The sequence below is a fragment of the Rattus norvegicus genome, chromosome 3 (genome assembly GCF_021556685.1).
Source record: "Rattus norvegicus strain SHRSP/BbbUtx chromosome 3, alternate assembly SHRSP_T2T, whole genome shotgun sequence".
In the NCBI taxonomy this organism is placed as follows: Eukaryota; Metazoa; Chordata; class Mammalia; order Rodentia; family Muridae; genus Rattus; species Rattus norvegicus.
The window spans coordinates 158,616,180-158,637,834 of NC_141536.1; the positions used below are offsets into that span (position 1 = coordinate 158,616,180).

Genomic DNA, 21,655 nt, shown 5'->3' on the forward strand with positions numbered 1-21,655 from the left:
TTTTCTTTCCAGGCCCTGCCTGCTCCCAAGGACCACTGCCCATCTCCACGGGAGAGGAAGCTTGAGACTATGCCCCGCCCCCCATGCCAACCTCCCTTTATCTTCTTTCCTATTGTTCACACATAGCTCTGCTTAGAAGGGCTAAAAGGTTTCTCAGAAATTCTGTGTGGTTCTTTGGATACATATCATTGCTATTCCACGGCTGGTCTAGGGGCAGAAGAAAACCTACATTACTTTATTTAAGAAGGCCCCGCGCTTCAGAACCAAGATCTGAAAACAGACTGTAATCCCGAAGACGCCCTCTAGGGGGCAGTGTAGGCCTGTGATCCTGGTAGGCGGGGCGGGTGAGTGCAGAAGACATTTGAGATCTAGACTCCACTTCTGAGAGCCATGGTGACCTCAATCCGTTCATACCCCCAGGAGCCTGTGGGTCTTTCTGGAAAATGGCGTCGGCGGTGGGAAGCTCTGTACGGATGAGGCTCCTCCCATGGTGCCTGGTGTGGGCTCATTTCTGGGCAGAGCCCAGGACTTATGGTCTTGGAGGAGACCCTGTGATAGTGAGGTGGACTGCCTTTGGAAACAGCGTTGTGTGCTTTTGATTTTGATTTGGGGAGGGGGCGTTTATTTGTATGGGTTACTATAAAAGAATAAGTTATGCGTTTTGTATCTCTTTTAAAAAAAAAATAGAATTGAGTAGCCAGACCCAGCCCAAGAGAGGCTAGGGCAGGGCTGAGATGAGTTTGAGACTGATCTGCTGGGCTTGGTTCCATAGCAAGGCCCTGGCCAACCTGATCTACCTAGTGAATGGTATCAAGGAAAGGGGGTTGGGGAGGGGGAGGAGGAAGAGAGGAGAAAGAGGGGGTGGAGAGAATCAGCAGATTTAATAGAAGAGATTGACCAATCGAGGTCTCAAAGACTAAAGCAACACTCCCCGATATCAGTGTGTTACAGTCTCCTGAAAATCACAAGCCGCAGAGAGCCGTGGCCATACCTGAGGGGAACAGTCACAGAACCTCTGGAGGTGGGCGGCAGGGCTGATGACTGGGTGGGATGGAGTCAGGATGGAGATGTGAGTCCATGTGGGGCACAGCCAGGAGCCTGTCAGCTATGATCTTGGCCTGGTTGCTATTGTACCCTCTCAGAGCCTTGCTTCCCTGCCTGCCTTGTCAAAAGGAACCCCTCAGTGGGGTTGGACAGAGAGAGCCCTCCACAGTTAAGACTCTTCTGGGGGAATCAGATTCAGTTCCCAGCACCCACATGGCTGCTCCCTGCCTCTGTAACTCTGGTTCCAGGAGCTCTGACCCCTTCTCCTGACCTCTAAAAGGACACTGCATATGTGTGGTGCATGTCCACACATGCAAACAAAACACCCATACACATTTTTAAAATTCAGAAATAAGCCTTTTGACTATTAAACATGTAGGCTTCCAGCAAATAGAGAATTGAAACAATTACTTTAAAAAAGGTGAGTGTTTTATTGAGTTTGTTGTTTGTTTGTTTTTGCGTCAGGGTTTCTCTGCATAGCCTCGGGTATCCTGGAACTTGCTCTGTAGCCCAGGCTGGGCTTGCATTCAGAGATCTTCCCGACTCTGCCTCCCCAGTGCAGGGATTAACCGTGTGCATGGCTGCCCCCTAGCTCTTACGGGTATTTATTATTGTAAATTATCAACAGCATCCGATGCCCAAGACGTCTGTGACTCCATTTCACCAATAGCAGGAAGGTCAGGGGTCAGGGGTAGAGCGTGGCCCTGAGGCCATCCACTTCCGGTTCTGTGATTCCATACAGGAAGAAGAATGGATCAGCATAAAGACAACAGTGAGGGCTGGCAGAGGAGTTTGGAGAAGCCAGTCAGGACTCTGAAATAGGGAAAGACCCTCTGGGGGTGGACTGTGGAATGGCATGGCTCAAACACAAATAAATGTATTTCTTTCGTCTGCTTATTCATGAGGGAAGGAAGGTTCTTGCCACTCATAGCGCATGGGTGTGGATGTCAAAGGACAACTTTGCAGAAGTTGTTACTCCCCTGTGGGTCCCAGGACTGGACTCAAGTCAGCAGGCTTCTCTACTGAAGGCTTTGTTCGCCGAGCCACCTCACTGGTCCATAAATGACTTTAAAAAAAAAAAAAAAAAGACAGGGTTTCACCATGCATCCCTGACTGTCCTGGACCTCCCTATGTAGACCAGGCTGGCCTGGGCCTCGGACCTGTCTCTCTGCCTCCTGAGTGCTAGCATTAAAGGTGTGCCACCACAGTGTGCCTTGCTTTTTCCTTTGTTTTGGCTTTTAGCATCTTAAGGAACCTGAGCTCTCGGGAACAATCTTCAGGAACTGCTGTTAACTGATCTGAGACTCAGACAGACCTCGATTTTATCTCAGGGTCACTGGGGGAAAGTGCACCGCCCACAGACGACTTCTGGGTCCTCCCACGTAAAAAGGAAACAAGAACTCACCTCGCTTGTCTGTGACATCTGTAAGCAAATCAGTCATTGAGACCGATCCAGTTTGGAACTGTGGCAATTAACAGAGTACGCCCATCAGGGACAGTGTCACACAAGTTTGTTCCAGCCCTCGCTCTGCCACTTCCTGGCATGTGACGTCATCCTGTCCCCTAAGTCTCTATCTTCCAGGAGACCTCTCAACAGAGGGCGGGGGAACTTCTCTTGGGGATCAGTATAAGAATTTTTTTTTCCTTTTTCTTTTTTTTCGGAGCTGGGAACCGAACCCAGGGCCTTGCGCTTCCTAGGCAAGCGCTCTACCACTGAGCTAAATCCCCAGCCCTCAGAATAAGAATTAAATAAAGGATGGAAAGGTGTCGCAGTGTTGAAGGGATTGCTGCCTTCCTGATTCCTACAACCCTAGTTCACACCAAACTCCAGCTCAGCTCCGGGGAATCCGCTGTTCCCTTCTGCCTTCCTTAGGCACCTGAACACACATTGTACACACACACACACACTCACATACACACTCATGCACATGCACACATGCACGTACACACACTCACATACACACTCATGCACATGCACACATACACACACGCATGCACACATGCACGTACACACACATACACACTTATGCACATACACACACGCACACACACTCATGCATATGCACATACACACACGCACACACACTCATGCATATGCACGCACACACACACATACACACACTCATGCACACGCACATACACACGCACATGCACGCGCATGCACACACACACATACACATAATTTTTTATTAAATATTTTAAGAAATTCAAGCAGAGCTGGGTGTGGTGACACATACCTGTGATCCCACTCAGGAGCTCAAGGTCAGCCTGGGCTACAGAACAAGATCCAAAGCCAGCCTGGGCTACCTGAAACTTGTTCTTTAAAAACAAAAACAAAAACTGAATATAACAGTAGCAAGCATACCTTGGGCCAATGGTGAGCACCCAATAAAGGGAAAGACTCATTAAAATGAGAGTGATTATTCCGAGAAACAAGCTTTACCTGAATGGCCTATTACGTGGCCCAACACACCAGCCTCTCTGCCAGTGTAGACGCTGCCACAGACTGTACCCCAGAGGCTTTAGATCCATAATCACAGCGGTAAAGAAAAGTCCATGTTCTGAAGGCAGACAGAGTTCCCTAAATGCCAATGGCTCCCAGTTTCGGCTCCAATGAAGTCCCCCGGCTGTGGCTACACTGTGAACCTCATTTGGCCATAAGTCACTTGGAATAAATAACATTTGGCTCCGCGCCCCGCGTAGAGAAGATGGGCGCCACAGTGAATCACGACGTTGGAGGACGACTGGAAACTGTCTGGGTTGTTTACGGTGATGCTCGCCAGCGTGTAGACCTCTTTCAAACAGTTTAAGGGTTGTTTGGGAGTGCAGCGGTGTGGCTCTCTAAGAATGGGTGCAGGAAATCACTTGTTTTCTCTCTTCCATGGCCAAGCCCCAAGAGCACCCACCTAGGAGCATCATCAAACGTGAGATCTGCAGCCTCGAGGCGGGAAGTTATGATTCCCATCAAAGGCGCCAGGGACGTTGTCCTTTCCAATCTCGGGATGATGCCCTGATATTTCTTTCCTTTTAATTTACATTTGGAAAAGCTGACGGCAGCTAGACAGTTTCACTCCTTCTCATTCTTCGATATATAGTTTTCCCTAAGGAATGCTCCTCCAGGAGATTCTCTTCAGCCCCAGTAACAGCAGCAATCACTGGCTGAGGAAAGGCTTGAGGGCAGAAAAGCCCAGACCACCAGCAGCCTCTTCCACCCCATAATCCCTGGTGCCGTCCAACAGACCCTGCCCAGACCACGCCCCTGTGAGTAAGGAGGTGACATCGCCCTCCGCTGGATTTATCCAGTTCAGGGCCAGTACCAGGCTCTTGAAGAAATGGTGGGTGTGTGACGGGAACGCTTAACATCGTGGTCAAATGTACCCCCCCCCGCCTCCTTTTCTTATTTATTTTATGTATGTGAGTACACTGTAGCTGTCTTCAGACACACCAGAAGAGGGCATCAGATCCCATTACAGATGGTTCTGAGCCACCATGTGGTTGCTGGGATTTGAACTCAGGACCTCCGGAAGAGCAGTCAGTGCTCTTAACCACTGAGCCGTCTCTCTAGCCCCCCCACACACACACCCCTTTCTGTGTGTATAAAAGGAGAGAAACTTTTCTTAGCTTCACATCTGAACTGACAAAGGATTTCTTTCCACCCTGTGTGGACTATAGAACTGAAGAGCCCATCTGCTACTTTCATTTTTAAATTTCTGGGAAGACTAATCCATTTTCTGAGGCCTAATGACTTATTTCTCAAGCATAAATGAATTCCGTGTGTATGTTTGAAAATGTATTCTACATCTCATTCCGCAGCATTTTCAAAGTACTTTATCACATGCTACAATGATAAAACCACAAGAGAAGTGAGAATCGTTAAAGGAACTTTGGTTTTATATTTTATTTTTGAGATAGGGTTTCTTCATGTATAGTCCTGGCTGTCCTGGAACTCAAATTCAACACTAACCCGCTTCTTATTTAAATTTTTGTTTTATGTTTACACTGTTCTGCCTGCACATATGTCTGTGAACCGAGTACATGCAGTGCCCACAGAGGCCAGCAGAAGGCATCAGAACTCATGGAACCGGAGTTACAGGTGTTTATGAACCACCTTGTAGGGGCTGGGAACTGAACCCCGGTCCTTTGGAAAGGCAGGCAGTGCTCTTAACCACTGGGCCATCTCTCCAGATCTAGACATCTGCATCTCATTTGGCACTTATGGTATGTATGCCGGGTGATGTGCACACGAAGGTGCTATGGTATTTCATGAGCGGAGAAACAGGAGAAGGAAACGTCTTTCCCAAAAATCATGAAGCCGATAAATGGCACAGCCATGCTGCTCACAGACAGACAAGAGGGACACGGAGCAGGCAAGTCGCACTCAGGTGCAGAGCGCTTGCCTCACGTGCACAGGGCCTTGTGTTTGACCCCCAGCTCTGGAAAAAAGACAGGAAAAATAATTTGTGCGAGCTTCCTTTGGGGATTATAGGAACTAAACAGGGACCAGTGGGGTGGCTTAGACGGTAAGACACTTGCTGTCGACCTGAACACATAGGAGAAATAGACTACAAGGTCATATGACCTTCACACATGCTGTGACTCGTGTACGTGTATGCTCACACACCCACACATATGGGGGGGGGGATAATAGTGAAAATACTTTCAAGGCATTGAATAAAGCAGGAGCCTACTAAGCAACCGTGAACCCACGTCTTCAGATCCCCACAACCCACATAAAAAGCTGGATAAGGCGTCACACAACTGTCATCCCTGCCTCTGGAAGGCAGACATAGGCGGATTCCTGGAACTCAGTGAGCTCCAAGTTCAATGAGAGACCCTGACTCAAAAAAACTAAATAAAGGGGCTGGGGATTTAGCTCAGTGTTAGAGCGCTTACCTAGGAAGCGCAAGGCCCTGGGTTCGGTCCCCAGCTCCGAAAAAAAGAACCAAAAAAAAAAAAAAAAAAACTAAATAAAATAAGGCAGAGGAAGATACCAGACATAGTACTCTGGCTTCCACATGTATGTGCACATGTACACAAACACACAACGTGCACACACGCACGCACTCACACACACTCAAAGAGTTAATAAAGCAGCAGTTGTACCGTCAGAGCCTCGGGTCAAAGATTGGCACCCAATGAAGGCTAGAGCCAAATATTTAAAACAAAAGAAACTATCCCTTTCTGTCTTCAATAATGAAAAAAAAAAAGTAAGTTTTACTTAGCACTGAGTTCCATTTTCTTTTTCTTTTTTCTTTCTTTTTTTTTTTTTTTGATAATTATTCAGTGTAAGCCCCGTCAAAGCATCGTACTGAGAAAAGACTCGTATTTTAAAGCTCGTGGAGAGTGGAGAGGAGTGGATAGCAGAGGCTGTCTCCTTGCCTTGTCATTTTTATTTAGATTGACGTACCTTTGATTAGAATTAGGGATAAGCATTCAGCAGTTAAGACTCCATAATCCCATCATTAGCGGTCCGGAGGGGTTCGCCGGGCGAAGCTTCATGCGGCTCTTTCTTTCCGGCTTCTTAACCGCTTGGGCAGCCCGAGGATGCAGAGTGTGAGCTAAGGAAAGATCTGCCACTGAGATCATCTAAGCTGACACACGAGTGAGGACGCAGGTGACGCTCAGTGACAGTGTTGGCCCCGTTCTTGGGAGGCCCCGTGTCTTCTCGCCTGCCTCTCTTGGTGTACCAGGAGTATTACACTGTCTCGGACAGTACCAGTCAACAGCCATTTTGCACAAAGAGATACAGAAGGTCCTAAGTCATTTTTCCAGGGTAGCTCAGGGAGAACTTAATGACAATTGGTCTAGAATAAGAAGCACTTAGGAAATTACCGATGCCTACCTCTGAGTGGGTCTTTGACACGTGCAACCATGAGGCCAAATCTCTTAATGAGTTCTGTGATGGTTAATATATGCTCGGGTCAGGGAGTGGCACTATTAGGAGGTGTGGCCCTGTTGAAGTGGGTGTGGCCTTTGTTGGGGTGGGTGTGGTCTTGTTGGAGTAGGTGTGGCCTTGGTAGAGTGGGTGTGGCCTTGTTGGAGTGGGTGTGGCCTTGTTGGAGTGGGTGTGGCGCTGTGAGCATGGGCTTTAATACTCTAGTCCTAGCTTCCTGGAAGCCAGTCTTCTCTTAGAGGCCTGCAGATGAAGATGTAGAACCCTCAGCTCTGCCTGTACCATCCCATGCTGCCATGTTCCTGCCTTGATGATAATGGACCGAACCTCTGAACCTGTAAGCCAGCCCCAGTTAAACATTGTTCTTTATAAAAGTTGCCTTGGGGGGTTGGGGATTTGGCTCAGTGGTAGAGCACTTGCCTAGCAAGCGCAAGGCCCTGGGTTCGGTCCCCAGCTCCGAAAAAAAAGAAAAGAAAAAAAAATGTTGCCTTGGCCATAGTCTCTGTTCACAGCAGTAAACCCTAACGAAGACAAGTTCATAACTGGCACACCATTTGGTGGTGCTGAAGTCAGGGAGGGGAGTCATAAGAGGGAACAGGTCTCAGGGGCATGTCCTTGAGGGCCATAACTTATCCACTTCCTGTCTCCCCCTTTTGCTCAGAATCTTCTCTGCCGTGATGGATTGAAACCCTCAGGACACCGAGCAGAACTCTTTCTTCTGTTAAGCTGTTTTGATCGGGAGTTTGGTCACAGCTAGAGAAAGCTAACAAGGGCCCCCATAAAACAGGAGAAAGGGGACGGATTAAGCAACACGCACTGCTTGCCCACCGCACAGTCTGTTGAGACCGGTGACAGGAGAGAGAGGCCCCGAGGAACATGTTTGCTCTGGTGCTGATTAGAAAAGTCTCCAGCCTCAAGCTGTGGGCCGCTGCCCGCCTGGCTCGTGTCCTGATATGTCCATCGCACATTTGACAGACCTCGGAGATTTATGTCAAGCCGAGCTTTAAAATAAGCTCAGAAGTTGGGATTTCTTTCCAGTATTGTGATTGCAGCTAGAACGTCATTCATATTCCTATGTCCCAAGGAATATAGGGTTTGTGTTCCTCAAGAGTGAGCTAAAAGTGCCCTTAACAACGCAGCTTGGGTCTTCCAGGTGCAGATCCTGCGGAAGCCAGGAAAAGCAAGCCCTGTGCCTTAGAGTAAAGCTTTGAAGTCAAGAAAATATATATTTGTATTGAATACTGAATATTAGATTAATCGATTTTATTCATGATCATATCGCCTTGGTTAAGTCACTTCAGGGACCTAGGCCTCTGGAAGGGAAGAGTGGGTTGACATCAGATCATGACACAGTTGGTAAAAATCCCACCACTATTGGTCTAGACAGCCGCACAACCCACTGTCACTGACATAGCTAATGTCTGTAACTGGCTCAACTTTTTCGATGTTTGGGAAAAGAAAAGAAGCAATTCTTCCTCCCAGCAGTCAGAAACTGGTGTGTGTGTGTGTGTATGGATGTGTGTGAGTATAAACATGTTTCTGCACATATGTGTATATGTGCATGTGTGGGTGTTTATGGGTGAGTGTGAGTGTGTGACGGTATGGGTGTGTAAGAACGTGTGTGTGAGTGTGTATATATGTATGTACATGTTAGTGCACATTTGTGCGTATGAGAGAGAAAGAGAGACTTCCCTTTCCTAAAGCAGTTCATCTCAGTCTGCTTTCAATGGTAGAAAAACTAAGCAGAAGAAAACCATTAGCAAAGCCCCCCCCCGGGGCTGACGATGTGGCTCACCGGGGAGAGAGCTTACCTAACATACACGAAGACCCCGGTTCCATTCCCAGCACCGCATCCAGTGGTGTGGTTCCACCTGCCCGGCATCGTAGAACTCTGGAAGTTCAAGGTTCTGATTGGTAGTGAGTTTGAGGCCAAGCTGAGCTCCAGGACACTATGTTGGGAGGAGGGGGTGTGTACAGCAGGGTACAGATCTGGTGGCACGTCTATGGAGGAGTTCAAATTCAAGGCCCGACTGGGGCACATGATAAAAAACGAGAGCGGTTTGAAAGCATTGTCTGCCTGCCTGCATGAGTGTGTGTCTGCGAATCAGGCTGCTGCATGCATTTAGGCGATTGTCTTACCTTCTGTAAGAGCTGAAGTTGGTCCACCAAAGTGTAAGGGTTTCTGCGCGCAGAGATGACTTCTCTTAGGGAAAACTAAACAGAGCGCTGTCTGTGAGACCAAGCAATGAGACGAGCTGATTCAGATTTTTCAAATCATAAATCAATTTGAAGAAATATTAACTGCGGCTTCTCTGAGGATGGCACCATTAAAAGTCCCTGTCTCCATTTTTACTCTATCATAGTCTTCTAGTTTTTAATGACATTTTTTTTAATTTTCAACAAGAATATTTCCCTTGTGTTTTTCCCCTCTGGCCAAATAGCTTTGAGGATCCCCAAGATAAGAGTCACGAGTCACACCCTCCTTCCCTGCTCCCCACAGGAGCAAACCACCCAAACCCATCAACTTCAGTCCGTTCCAGAAAGGACGTGTGTATGTGCTTGACCAAAGTGTGTACATGCTCGAAACCAGGTATTATGGGAGCCTGCATGGAGAGGCCAGAGTTGCTTGGATAGAATGCACAGTCTTCAGTGTGAGCACCAAATGTTCATCGAGCCCCCAAAGTCTCTATGCTGTGAGGAGCTGCACTGACTCCTGGGGAGTCTCTCCACTGTAATGGTACCTAACATTCCAGCCTCTGTCTGTTCCCTTCCAGCCGTGCAGTGTGCCTAAAGTACCACACCCGGCAGGAACAGAAGGCACAGGCAGAATGGAGCAAGGGCATGTCAAGAAACCACCGACCCAAGCAATTGGCCAGAGGATTTAAGAAGTCAGCGTGGCTGTCCTAGCTAGGGGTCACTATTGCCGGGGTGAAACACCATGACCAAAGCCCTTGAGGAGGAGAGGGTTTATTTGGCTTACACTTTCACAGCACTGTGGTCACTGAGGGAAGTCAGGACAGGAACTCATGCAGGGCAGGAACCTGGAGGCAGGAGCTGGTGCAGAGGCCATGGAGGGTGCTGCTTACTGCTTGCTCCCCATGGCTTGCTCAGCCTGCTCTCTTGTAGAACCCAGGGCCACCAGCGCAGGGATGGCCCCACCCACAATGGACTGGGTCCTTCCCCATCAATCACTAATTAAGAAAATGCCCACTAGGCTTGCCTACAGCCGGATGTTATGGAGGCATTTTCTAGATTGAGGCTCCCTCCTTTGAGATGACTCTAGCTTATGTCAAGTTGACATAAACCTAGCCAGTACAATGGACAGATTGAAGTATAGATAACTCTAACCATCTGTTGGTGGCTCCTTAATGCACGTGGATAATGGTATCCTTTTGTCTGGCTCTCCCTCACAAACTCTACTTAATGATCAAAGCCATTGACTTCTTAGATTATATAATTATTTTTAACCTACTCTCATTTTATTTTTCTCACAGTAGCACAAAATACTAGGGGGTAGAGAAAAGCTTTTGAAGCAAGAAAGTGAAGGCCTCAACCGAGGTCTCTGGGAGTCACCAGTATTTGATTTCTTTCTACCTTAACCCAGTTTATGTAATCCATTGCAAGCAAAGAAATAGGAACACTTAATGGCCTCTCTTAATTTTCTACTTAATTCTCTCTAGGATCTTATTTTAAAATCTCGGGGAGTGGGGAGGGACTAGAGAAAATGTGGAGTGGTGTTGTTTTAAAAGATACAACCCCACATGTTCGACTTACCAAGGGAAGACACAGGTGCCAGAGGCTGTGGTGGACGTCTGCTGGCTCAGAGAGGCAGAGAAGGCACCCAGCTCACCTTCTACTCCACCGACTTCCCAGAAGGAAAAGGCTCTCTCTTCTCCACACTGTCTCAAGTTCCCTTCAGCTCAGAGCCCCTCCTTTCTCTTTCCTGCGTTTTGCTGTGTTCACTCCCTGTCCCTGTTGCTTACTCTGCTCTTGACCTATGGTTGACTTTACTTAACTCCTGTTTATAGAAAGCTCTTGGGTTAAAGCTCTTGGGTGTGGGCTAGGGCTGCACAACAAGAAACGAGTTTTTTTCAATTCACAATCTAAGGGTTCACAATGTGATCAAATAGCTTGCCACAGAGTTGGTCTTCTCCTTTTCTAAATCAGTGGGGGAGGGGAACATCATCAACTGTCTCCATCTATCATCCCTCCAGTACGCTGACTTCCATAGACACCATGCCTCCAATCTCTCCATGTGGAGATACAAAGGACTTCGTTTTTGTTCTGTTGGTTTTGAGATAGGGTCTCATGTAGTCCAGACTGGCCTTGAACTCCTGACCTTCCTGCCTCTGTTTCTTAAATGCCTGATTACAGCCATTTGGCACCTGGCTTGGCTATTCTGAGGGACTTTGCCAGTGGGGTTAGCCTCATAGCCAGATTGAAAAGCAAGACCCTCATATATCTGGAATTTGACCCTCATATATCTGTACTCGGAAGTTCCTGGGGAAATGCCTCTAACTTACCCAGACGCTGATGTTAGCGATTTGCTTCGTTACTTAGTAACAAGGGCATTCGTTACTTTTCTGCTGAACAACCTGGTGGAAACAGCTGAAGGCATGCAAGAGTTATTTAGCTTACCAAGGGCTCCGGCCTGTGGGGAGATGGAGATAGGACATACTGAAGCATCTATGTCACATTGGGACCACCAAGGTAGAGGCTGTTCCAACCTCAGCAGAGGGCAGGGCAGAAACCAGGCCCAGGCAACGTTCAAGGGTCTGAGCCTGGTGTCCTGCCTGCTATTGCTAGGTCCTATCTCCTGCTGGGATCCATAGTCATTAAAGTAGTGCTCCCTAGCTGGGATGCAAGTGTCCAAACTGCGAGGGACACTTCAGATTCCAACCACAGCAACAGGCTGGAAGGACAGCCTGGTGGGCAGACTGCTTGCCATGCGGTGGGAGAACATTGGTTGGATCCCCAGAATCCATATCAGAAGTCAGGTGTGGTGGTGCACGTCTGTAACCCCAGCTCTGGAGAAGCAGAGACAGGCAGGTCCTTGAGCTTCTCTGCTCAACCAGCTTCCCCTACTCGATGGGATTCGGCCTAAGGAGGGACCTGCCTCAAAAGAAGAAGGTCAGTACACCTGACGGACAACAGTTGTGGTTGATTCCCAACCTCCACATCCACAGCTCATGCGTGCATACAACACATAAATAAATAAACAAATAAATAGTAAAAATAAGTAATTTGGGATAGCACTTGCTGCAAGCTGTGTGTGGTGGCGCACACCTTTAGTCCCAGCTTCCGGAAGCAGGTGAGTTCAAAACCAGCCTGGTCTACGAAGAGAGTTCCATGACAGCCAGGGCTACAGAGAAACCCCGTGTCAGAAAACAAAAGCAAACAAGCAAATCCACAGAGCGCCTGTTGTTCTTGCTGAGGACCCAGGTTCAGTTCCCAGCACCCACATCTGGGGGTTCCCAACCATCTGGGACTTCAGTTCTAGGGAATCTGGCACCCCATCTGGACTCTGAACACACCTACACTTGTGTACACATACCCCTGACATGGACACACGGACACACAAACTAAACTAAATAAATAAATCTCTTTTTTCAAGGAATTTTTTTAAAGTTACTTTTTTAGGGCCCTTAGGTCCCGAAGGTCAAAGAGCCAACCTGTGAAAAGATTCATAGGAGTTAGAGATATTAGGACTCAAGTCTTAGGCTCCAAGAACTTCCTTCATATTTTACATAAGGTGTTTCCATTATTTAACAAAGAAGGAAAGCGCTGTCTAGGAGCTGGGGAGAGGATGGCTCAGTGGTTAGGAGCACAGGCTGCTCTTGCAGAGGACCTGGACTCCGTTGCCAGCACCCACAAAAGGCAGCTCGCAACCATCTGTAACTCCAGTTCCAGCCAGTTCCCTCTCTGCCCTCCTTGGGCACTGAAGTTACAGAGTACACACACCCACAGTAGGCCAAGCCTATATCCATAAATCAAGGACAGCTGGATGTAGCAAGTTCCAGACCAGGCTCAGCCACAGATCCTGCCTCTGATTAGCTATTAATTAGGGCTGGAGAGATGACTTGGCGTTAAGAGCACTGGCTGCTCTTCCACAGGTACAGTCCCAGCACCCACAAGGTGTCTCACACCATCTGCTGTTACCTGTTCTGAGGGATCTGACACCCTGCTCTGACCTCTTTGGGCACCAGGCACACACATGATGAATGGACACACATGCAGGCAAGCATTCATACACATACGACAAAATAAAAAAAATCTTTAACTATAAATAAAATGAGGCACTGCACCACTTTGACCCCAGCACAACAAAAACGCTCCCTCCTTTCCACTCGAGAACGAGACTTAGGTGGTTAAGCCTCTGAGGACACTCTAACACACTGAAAGGCTCTCTCACAAAACAACCCCCGGGGTACTCTATGCGGTTGCATAAAACCGGAAACAAACGTCACATCCGAGAGGATAGGGCTGGCTCGGGAAACCGCAGCCACACTGTGCAGCACCAGACACAAATTGCGGCGGTGTCACCAACAACTTTTCCCAGGGGAAAAGTGAGCAAGTGGCAGGCTATGTAGACGTCGCAAAAGCACACGGAGGAAAAGAAGAATGGAGAAGGTGACAACGGACGGGTGCTCCTCAGCCTGGGAGAACAGAAGTCACGGTTTTCCAGCAACTCTCACCGTGAAAAAATAGATTACATATTTCAATCATATTGAAATAGACATAATATAGAATTTACCATCTCGACCATTTTTAAGCATATACCTCGGCACTGTTCCATCTTCTCACGGTATTGTACAACCAAAAATGTCATCTCCAGAGTTTGTCCTCTTTCAAAACCGAAAGTCTGTGGCCATTAAATGTATCAGGAAGGGGCTGGAGAGACGGCTCAGTGGTTAGAGCACTGACTGCCCTTCCAGAGGTCCCGACTTCAATTCCCAGCAACCACATGGCGGCTCACAACCATCTGTAATGGGATCCGATGCCCTCTTCCGGTGTGTCGGAAGACAGCTACAGTGTACTCATATATAAGGGGGGAAACAATGTATCAGGTGGACAAAGTGTCTGCCTTTTGGTGGCTGCCTCCTTTTACCCAGCATAAGTTCCTCATTGTGCATTCATGTAGCTGAACCGTGGGATCGTCCTTCCTTGTAAAGGCTGAGTAGAATCTCCATGCATGTGTCTCTGTGTCCTACTTACCCATTCACCCACTAATGCCTTGCTTCTGCCTTTCAGACATTGTGGATAGATTAATACTTTCTGGGAGCCTGAGTATTTCTCTTCTGTATAGAAGTGGTTTTTTTGACAGGGGCCAGCCAGAGGGACCAGTAAGCACCACACCTGGTGACCTGAGTTTGAACTCTGGGACTTACATGGCTGTCCTCTGACCTCCACTGTAGGTGGTACCACCCCTGGGGGTAGGGAGGTGGTCCTGAGTTATATAAAGAAGCAGGCTGAGCAAGCCTCCAGGAAGAAGCCATTACTGATACTAAGGGCATTCCTCCACAGGAAGCATTCCTCCGCTTCTGCTTCAGTTCCTGCCTCCAGGTTCCTGCCTCCAGGTTCCTGCCTCCAGGTTCCTGCCTCCAGGTTCCTGCCTCCAGGTTCCTGCCTCCAGGTTCCTGCCTCCAGGTTCCTGCCTCCAGGTTCCTGCCTCCAGGTTCCTGCCTCGAGTTCCTGCCCTGACTTTGCTCAGGGATGGAATGTAATGGAAATGTAAGCCAAACAGACAAGCCCTTTCCTCTCTAAGTTGCTTTTGGTCGGTGTTTCATCACAGCCATACAAAGCGAAGCTGGGCAGACAGACAGCCAGGAAGATAGAGCCCATGCCATTCCTCTAGAAATAACACTGTTTTCTCTGTTCTGCCTCCCTGCAGGACAATGCCTTAGCCTGGATCTTTCTGCCTGGATTGGATCTCCCTCTCTCAGAGCTGCTGCTTCTTCGCATCCTTGCTTCTGACTTTGGACTCACTGACGACCTCCTCTTGACACCTGGCTCTAAAAAGACTGCCAAAAAAAGAAAAAAGAAAAAAAGGGGGGAAGGGGGGGAAGGGAATAAAAAGAAAAGGAGAAAATCGCACCAACCATTTCTCTTCATCCTCACTAACAATTTGGTAATGAAGTATTGATTTCCACTTCTCTCCTTATGGACGATATTAGATTTTCATTGATAAACTGCAAGGGCACTGTCGCATCTCCAAGGGCCTCTTTTCACTGTCGGGAAGAAACAAAGTGCCACTGAGGAAAACTAATGACTGGGAGCTACATCCTTCTCTTCTCCGTTTGTAAAAGGAAGGGGAGGGGGCCAATCACTCTTCGTAGTTTAATGTCCGAGCTGGGCTGCTCTTGGGAGCGAGCTTCTCATGGTAACGTCCATTTCCTATTTATAACCCCCCTGGGAAGGTTTGTCTAAAGGAAATGTTTCTGTTCAGTGTAACAATTAAGGTTGCACCTGGATTGCCTAGTCCTGCCCCTGCACCAGGGAGCCATTCATCAACGGCAGAGTGGAGGAGTTATTAAGTTAAACCAGAGTTTGAGCCAAGAAAACCTCCTGACCATGTTCATCTTCTGGGAAAGTTGTTGGGATCGCCAGGCTTAACCATGTGGCTGCCAAAGACTTTGTCCTGTGCAGTGCTAGAACGTGCTTGCTCCGTAAGGCTATCCTGAGTGGTGTGTAAGCTTAGTTCCCAGCATGCACCACTGTCAGATGAGTCTGGCCACTGGGAGAGGTGCAGAGTAGAACCTGAGAGAAAGCAAGATCGTCCTCACCAAGGGTGCACTGGGAAGTAGCCACTTCTGTCTCCTGCAGGACCTGTTGCCTCTCCAATGCAACTTCTCCTCCGAACCATGCAGAATACATGAAAACAGGGTGTCCGTTTTAAACGCATTCCTGCAACTTTTTTCATTAAAACTTTAAGGGCCCAATTTTAATTTGTGGAATATTCCCGTTAATAATGAGATCTAATTAAGACATCCATTAAAAGCCCGTTAAAGTTAATTTAACGTAAAAATTCCAATAGAACTGTATTAGATTTTCTCCATTAAATTAACGTTATGGATTTTTAACGGATGTCTTAATTACACGTTATTATTAACGGGAATACTGTATTACACAGATGAAAATCAGGTCCTAAGTCAACTTGGAAAAGCTAAGAGCATGTTTTAATATTAAAGTCTCGCAGACCTAGTACACAGTTTGGAAGTGCAGGGAAGATGGGTTTGTTCTAGCCAAGCATTTTCTGTACAACGGGGAGTAACCTATAACAGATAAATCCATCATTTCATGCAAACAATGAGCCTCTTTGCTCTCCTAGGACAACAAAGTCTGGATTGTATTTTAAATCGTCACTCAGCTATGGGTGAAATACTTAAACTATCTCAGCACAACACTCTGAAACAAACGACTATTTTTGCATTATTGATTTAATTACCAAGGTTATCAAAAAAAAAAAAAAGCTGGCAAAATGAAGCCCAATATATCCCTTTCACCATTTATTATAGAGGCTGTCTGTTGGAAATGTCTTGGAAATTTTGACATGATCCCTAAATTCAACACTGGGATTTAAAATAAAATTTGAAGTAAAAAAGAAAAAAGAAAAAGAAAAAAAACTTATTTACCTCCTAAGGAAAGTGTTGCCCTTATGCCACATATAATAGCACATTGCTTTTTTTTATGGTATGCATAACCTAGATGGGGAAAAATATGGTGCTTCAGGGAAGGAGGGGAAAAGTAAATGAAGTTCCAGGAATGTCATTCTGAAGTAATGAGGCATGGACGGAAAATATACCCCTCACATCATCGGATTGAGATGGCAGTCGAAATAGCTTCATTGAAGTGTCAGCGCCCATCCATCCATCAATCATCCACAAGGAAAAATAACAACAGTACAACGGGGCGGCTTTTATGGGATTTACTCACGGGCACAGGGAACAGCGGCTCAGACGTAGTTCTGACATGAAAAGCAAGGTGCTGATATTATTTTTTATGATGGGAGGATCGTAAAGTGAATTGAGAACAGAGAGGTCTGTCTTTGCTTAACCTGTTCAACCAGAAATGAACGGAACTCAGCTGGAAAGGAACAGGCTTCAGATGGGTTAAGATTGAAGGGTGGACTGGACGGAGCACTGTCCTTCAACGGCAAGACTCTATTAAAAGGGGTTGGGGGTGGGATAATACATTAGCATGGGGGTTCTTGGAGCTGCTAAAAATCGCCTGTTCCAACCCGGGGTTATCAGGGAAACTACATAATTCAGACCCTCTGAAACCAACCGAATGCAAACTCAGACCTCCCGATCTGCCTGGGAGTGCAACACGCTTCTGGACCCCTGGGTAATCATTTCCCTCCTAAGACAAAAATAAGAATAAATGCGCTGCTTTGCGTATAATCTATATGGTTTTCCGTTAGTGCAATTTCTCTGGTGGGGTGAGGTGGGAGGCGAGAGACAAAAATATTGATAAATTTGGTTAGACTCCTGAATTGTCACTTGGCAACTGTGAATGTCACTGCTGAGAGACAGCTGTTAATGTTCTCTGCAGAAAACAAGATCCGAGCCGGCACCTCGGCGTGCGCACACGGCTCTCGGTGTATTTCTAGACACCGGGCCTGTCTTCATTTGGCAAGCCTAGGAAGCTTCTAGAAACTTCTTCCTGGAGAGAGAAAATGAAATGACTTGAACTCCAGGAGAGCATTTTTATCTGCTTTTGTACCACTTCCTTCTTTAGGTAAGCTGGGACCACAGACACCAGGGAGAATGATATGCAAATATCATGCAAATTACCTTTGAGTACCTCCGCTCTTCAGCCACCCTTTGGGAACAGAGACAATGAGAGGTGTCCCTTCCTTTTCTGTGCCTCCTTCCAGCTAAGGCCATCAACCAGCTGAAATGTAAAGAGGCCATTAAAAAAAAAACTATATGCAAATACTTGATTTTTATGTATTTCAGCAAGTCACAGGATATACATCCTAGGCCCTGACAACAAAAGGCACAACAGGAAAGGCATTTTATTCAGGAACTTCACTCGCCTGATCATGTTAGGCATTTGCCATGTGTACTGTCCCCTTGGCATATTAACCCTCCTGTTTCAAAGTTGCTACTGCCCAGTCACCATGGCTCGAAATCCCTAGTATTTTCACAATAAGGAACGTTTTCCCTGTGAAAAGCATACAGGGAAGAAATAATTTCCAAACAGGTCTCGGCCTAAGTGCAGAATGAACATGTCTTTGGATAGCCCAGGCAGACCATAAGGAATTCAGTTCAGACCACGAATAGATTTTCCTAAAAACTCGCCCCCAAAATATGCCTGCTCAGCTGTTTGACTCTTACATAACTCATGTCCAGAGCGAAAGTCTCCGAATTCCGTGGAAATTCAGAACACATGATGGCAGCGTCACGCTGGAGGAGTCTTTGTGAAACCAGATGAGGAATAAGGAGGTCAGCCCATGCCTGTGGGCGTGTGTGTGAGGCAGTGTTCACACCTGCATACACATGTGTGTGTGAGGCGGTGTTCACACCTGCATACACATGCTCGAGTTTCACAGACAGGCTCTAGAGTCTAAACAACGTGGCAGAAAGAAACTCCTAAACCTTTCAGTTAACCTGAAGACTCGGGTGGAGCAAGATCCCCACATTCTGTTCCTTCACCACCTGCCACTTGCCCAGTTGTCTGACTAGCCTCCGACATTTTCTTTCTTATTGGGTTTCAATTTTTGAGTTAAGTATTAATGAGTTAAGAGGCAGAGGAGAAGGAGGTGGACGAGGAGGAAATTATGAAGGAGGAGGGGAGAGGGAAGAAGAAGAGGAGGAGGAGGAGGAAGAGGAAGAAGAGGAAGAGGAGGAAGAGGAGGAGGAAGAGGAGGAGGAGGAAGAAGAGGAGGAGGAAGAAGAGGAGGAGGAGGAGGAAGAGGAGGAGGAGTCTCTCTTAGGGGTAAAGAGATGGCTCAGTGGTTAAGAGCACTGTCCACTCTTGCAGTGGACCCCAGTTCAGCTCCCAGCACCCTCATGGCCACTCATGACCATCTGTAAATTCAGTTCTGGCCTCCGAGGCCACCAGGCACACATGATGCACATATGTACATGCAGGTACTCACACGTACACATTCCCTATTCTTCCCTGAATAAAGAACGCTAATTCGGATGCCAATATAAAATAACGATAATGAGGAAATGTGTTCAAGGCTGTAAGCTGCAGGCACTTAAGGATTCTAAGGAAAATCCACTGTGGTCTGTTCTGAACATGCAAGAGGTAACAAAAAGAAAATAAACTCAAACCTCAACTTTTGGGTTATTTTGTTCCCTCTGCAAGATGTGAAAATGCTAATTTCATTTTCTTCCTTCCTCTGGGTGTCACTTTCTCAAAATATCTATAAAATACTTTTAGACAAAGATTGAGCAGGAGGAAAAGATGTGGACCTCCATTCCCCTAGATGGAGAGCGGTATTTCCATCGCAGGAAAACCTGCAAATCATCTTTAGGATTTCCAGGGCAGAATTTTACCTCTCCAACCAAAGTAAAAGCCACTTACGTTCTTTGGTTTCCTGTGGCAGACCCGAAGTGTACACAGATAAGCAAATTCCAGACCAGTTAAAAATCTCCTTCCAGTAGTTATGAACAATGGGCTAACAGACCCAGAAGTGTCTCCAAAAATTATTCATGCGCAAGGCAGCCCAAAGCATGTGAGGGGTGGGGGGTGGAAATGTTTTATGGATTAGAAATAGCCTGTTTTAAAATGCTAGCACCAAGTGGAATGATATTTCTGCAGTGAGACTGTCCGTTTCCTTTGGAAAAAATACATTCATGGTAAAATAGCTCTTCCAAGAAGTGACACCCCAACTTGACACCCTTCAGCATACAAATGGGGGACAACAGCCATACAATTGCCGTTAGGGCTTCTACAGGAAGGTGTGTTTGAAGACGACAGATCAAATACAGCCCCATGAACTCTGTTTGTTTGCTTAAAACAGCTTTTTGAAATAAAAGTAATAACTTTGGTTGGAGCCCCCAGGAGACTTTGAAAATAAAAAAAAAAAAAGAAAGAAAGAAAAAAGAAAAAAAATACATTGCTTTAAAAAGAATTTTAAATCCAAGCACTCCCTTCAACCCTTTCAGGAAATACATTTCAGTATGCTCTCTGAATTATTTTACACCTGAAACCTACATCTGACTGTCTGTCCCCAGGCGAAGAAGCCTAATATTTATAGAATGAACAGTTATCCGATTATGTCTGACTGTGGAGTTGTGTCCGGTCATATTTTCACTTTCTAAATGACTTCTGGAACATTCCAGAGTTATAAATGTGTGTGCAGATATTAAAGACAGAAAGTTCTACAGTCTGCAGTGAAACAATTAAAAACAGCGTCCATTCTGCCTGGGGAGAAAGCCTGCAGAAACCGGAGCCTCGAGATGCACTCTTCCTCACACAAGCAGATGCGACCCAAGCTAAAAACACAAATGTGGGGACTAGGGCTCCTTTGGCTCAGGGTTCTTCGTGTTTTAAAATCCTGATTCGCAGCATACTTTCAGGTCTCTGTTGCAAACCTTCTCATCCCTTTGGATTTCCTTCCTGAGAGTTGGATTCCTTGGGGTGAACCATGAACTTTCGAAGCCCTGGAATATCCAAGTTGACCGGTGGAGGCTGTCTCTGGTTCTGCAGCACTCATGTGACAAGGACAAGCTAGGAAATGTCCCCTACATTCGTTCCGAATTTTGAGTTGATTTTAATTGGAGAAGGAGAAGGAGGAGGAGGAGGAGGTGGAGGAGGAGGAGGAGGAGGAGGAGGAGGAGGAGGAGGAGGAGGAGGAGGAAGAAGAAGAAGAAGAAGAAGAAGAAGAAGAAGAAGAAGAAGAAGAAGAAGAAGAAGAAGAAGAAGAAGAAGAAGAAGAAGAAGAAGAAGAAGAAGAAGAAGAAACTGAGTTTGCAGGGTTGGGGGTGAAGGTTAGGTGTTCTGTCTGATCTTTAGGAACTACATTCCTTCTGGAAGGAAGGGTCTGTTCCCAGGAAAGAGAGACAAACATTTTCTACTCAGAAAGTGGATCAGTCGTTTGTAAAGAAAATGACTGCGGCCATACCTGTAGAATGTTCTGTGCACGGCTACGACTCTCTCCTGCATGCTGTGTATGATGCCCGCTGATACCCTAGGAAGGGGGGGGGGGGGGACAGGCTGTTTGGCTTGGCGTGCAGCATCCCGGGAGGCTGGGAATATTTGTAAATACCGACTATATTGCCACGTACGGACACAGGTTTTCTTTTCTTTTCTTTTCTTTTTTCAGAGCTGGGGACCGAACCCAGGGCCTTGTGCTTGCTAGGCAAGCGCTCTACCACTGAGCTAAATCCCCAGCCCCAGACACAGATTTTCTTATATTTACTTGGTTCTGTTTGCAAGCAGACTAGCCCCCAATTCGGGATTATTTTGCATTGGAAAACAAAAACAAAAACAATACACTTGTCATTTTCCCCTGACCATTCTCCTTCGATAAGACTGGGGCTCGGGTCCCTAAGAAATTCTAAGAACCATGTGTGTCCGCCTGCATGAGCCCCCATCCGGTCGCCGGATCCAAGGAAGGACCGATGATGGCCTGTCTCGGTTTTCCTCTGAAGGCATGCTTTACCCCATGGGAAAACTACACACTCATCCATGTAGAATTAGCCTCTTTGTATGTTATCTAATGGTGCCTGGGGGGGGGGGGGGATTTCTTAACGTATTCTT

The 21,655-nt window shown here is 46.9% G+C and overlaps 1 protein-coding gene and 1 long non-coding RNA gene across 3 annotated transcripts in view; one reads left to right on the forward strand and one right to left on the reverse strand.

Annotated features, from left to right (window-relative positions):
- Positions 1-17,341, forward strand: part of Tshz2 (teashirt zinc finger homeobox 2) — a 446,877-nt gene extending 429,536 nt beyond the window's left edge. Inside the window, exon 3 of the mRNA XM_087645860.1 lies at positions 14,829-17,341. Coding sequence (XP_087501986.1) covers positions 14,829-14,830 — 2 coding nt within the window. The 3' untranslated portion in view covers positions 14,831-17,341. The remainder of the gene's footprint in view (positions 1-14,828) is intronic.
- On the reverse strand, positions 3,470-10,859 carry LOC120101802 (uncharacterized). Of its 2 annotated transcripts, XR_015683999.1 has the most exons (5): positions 10,712-10,859; positions 9,077-9,167; positions 8,749-8,828; positions 6,452-6,602; positions 3,470-5,477 (listed from the first exon to the last, which is right to left on the reverse strand). It is a non-coding gene; the product is annotated as an uncharacterized LOC120101802 (long non-coding RNA). The 2 variants fall into 2 exon arrangements; XR_015684000.1 differs by lacking the exon at positions 8,749-8,828 and having other exon boundaries at positions 4,920-5,477; positions 6,452-6,614.
- Positions 17,342-21,655: the final 4,314 nt, after the last annotated feature.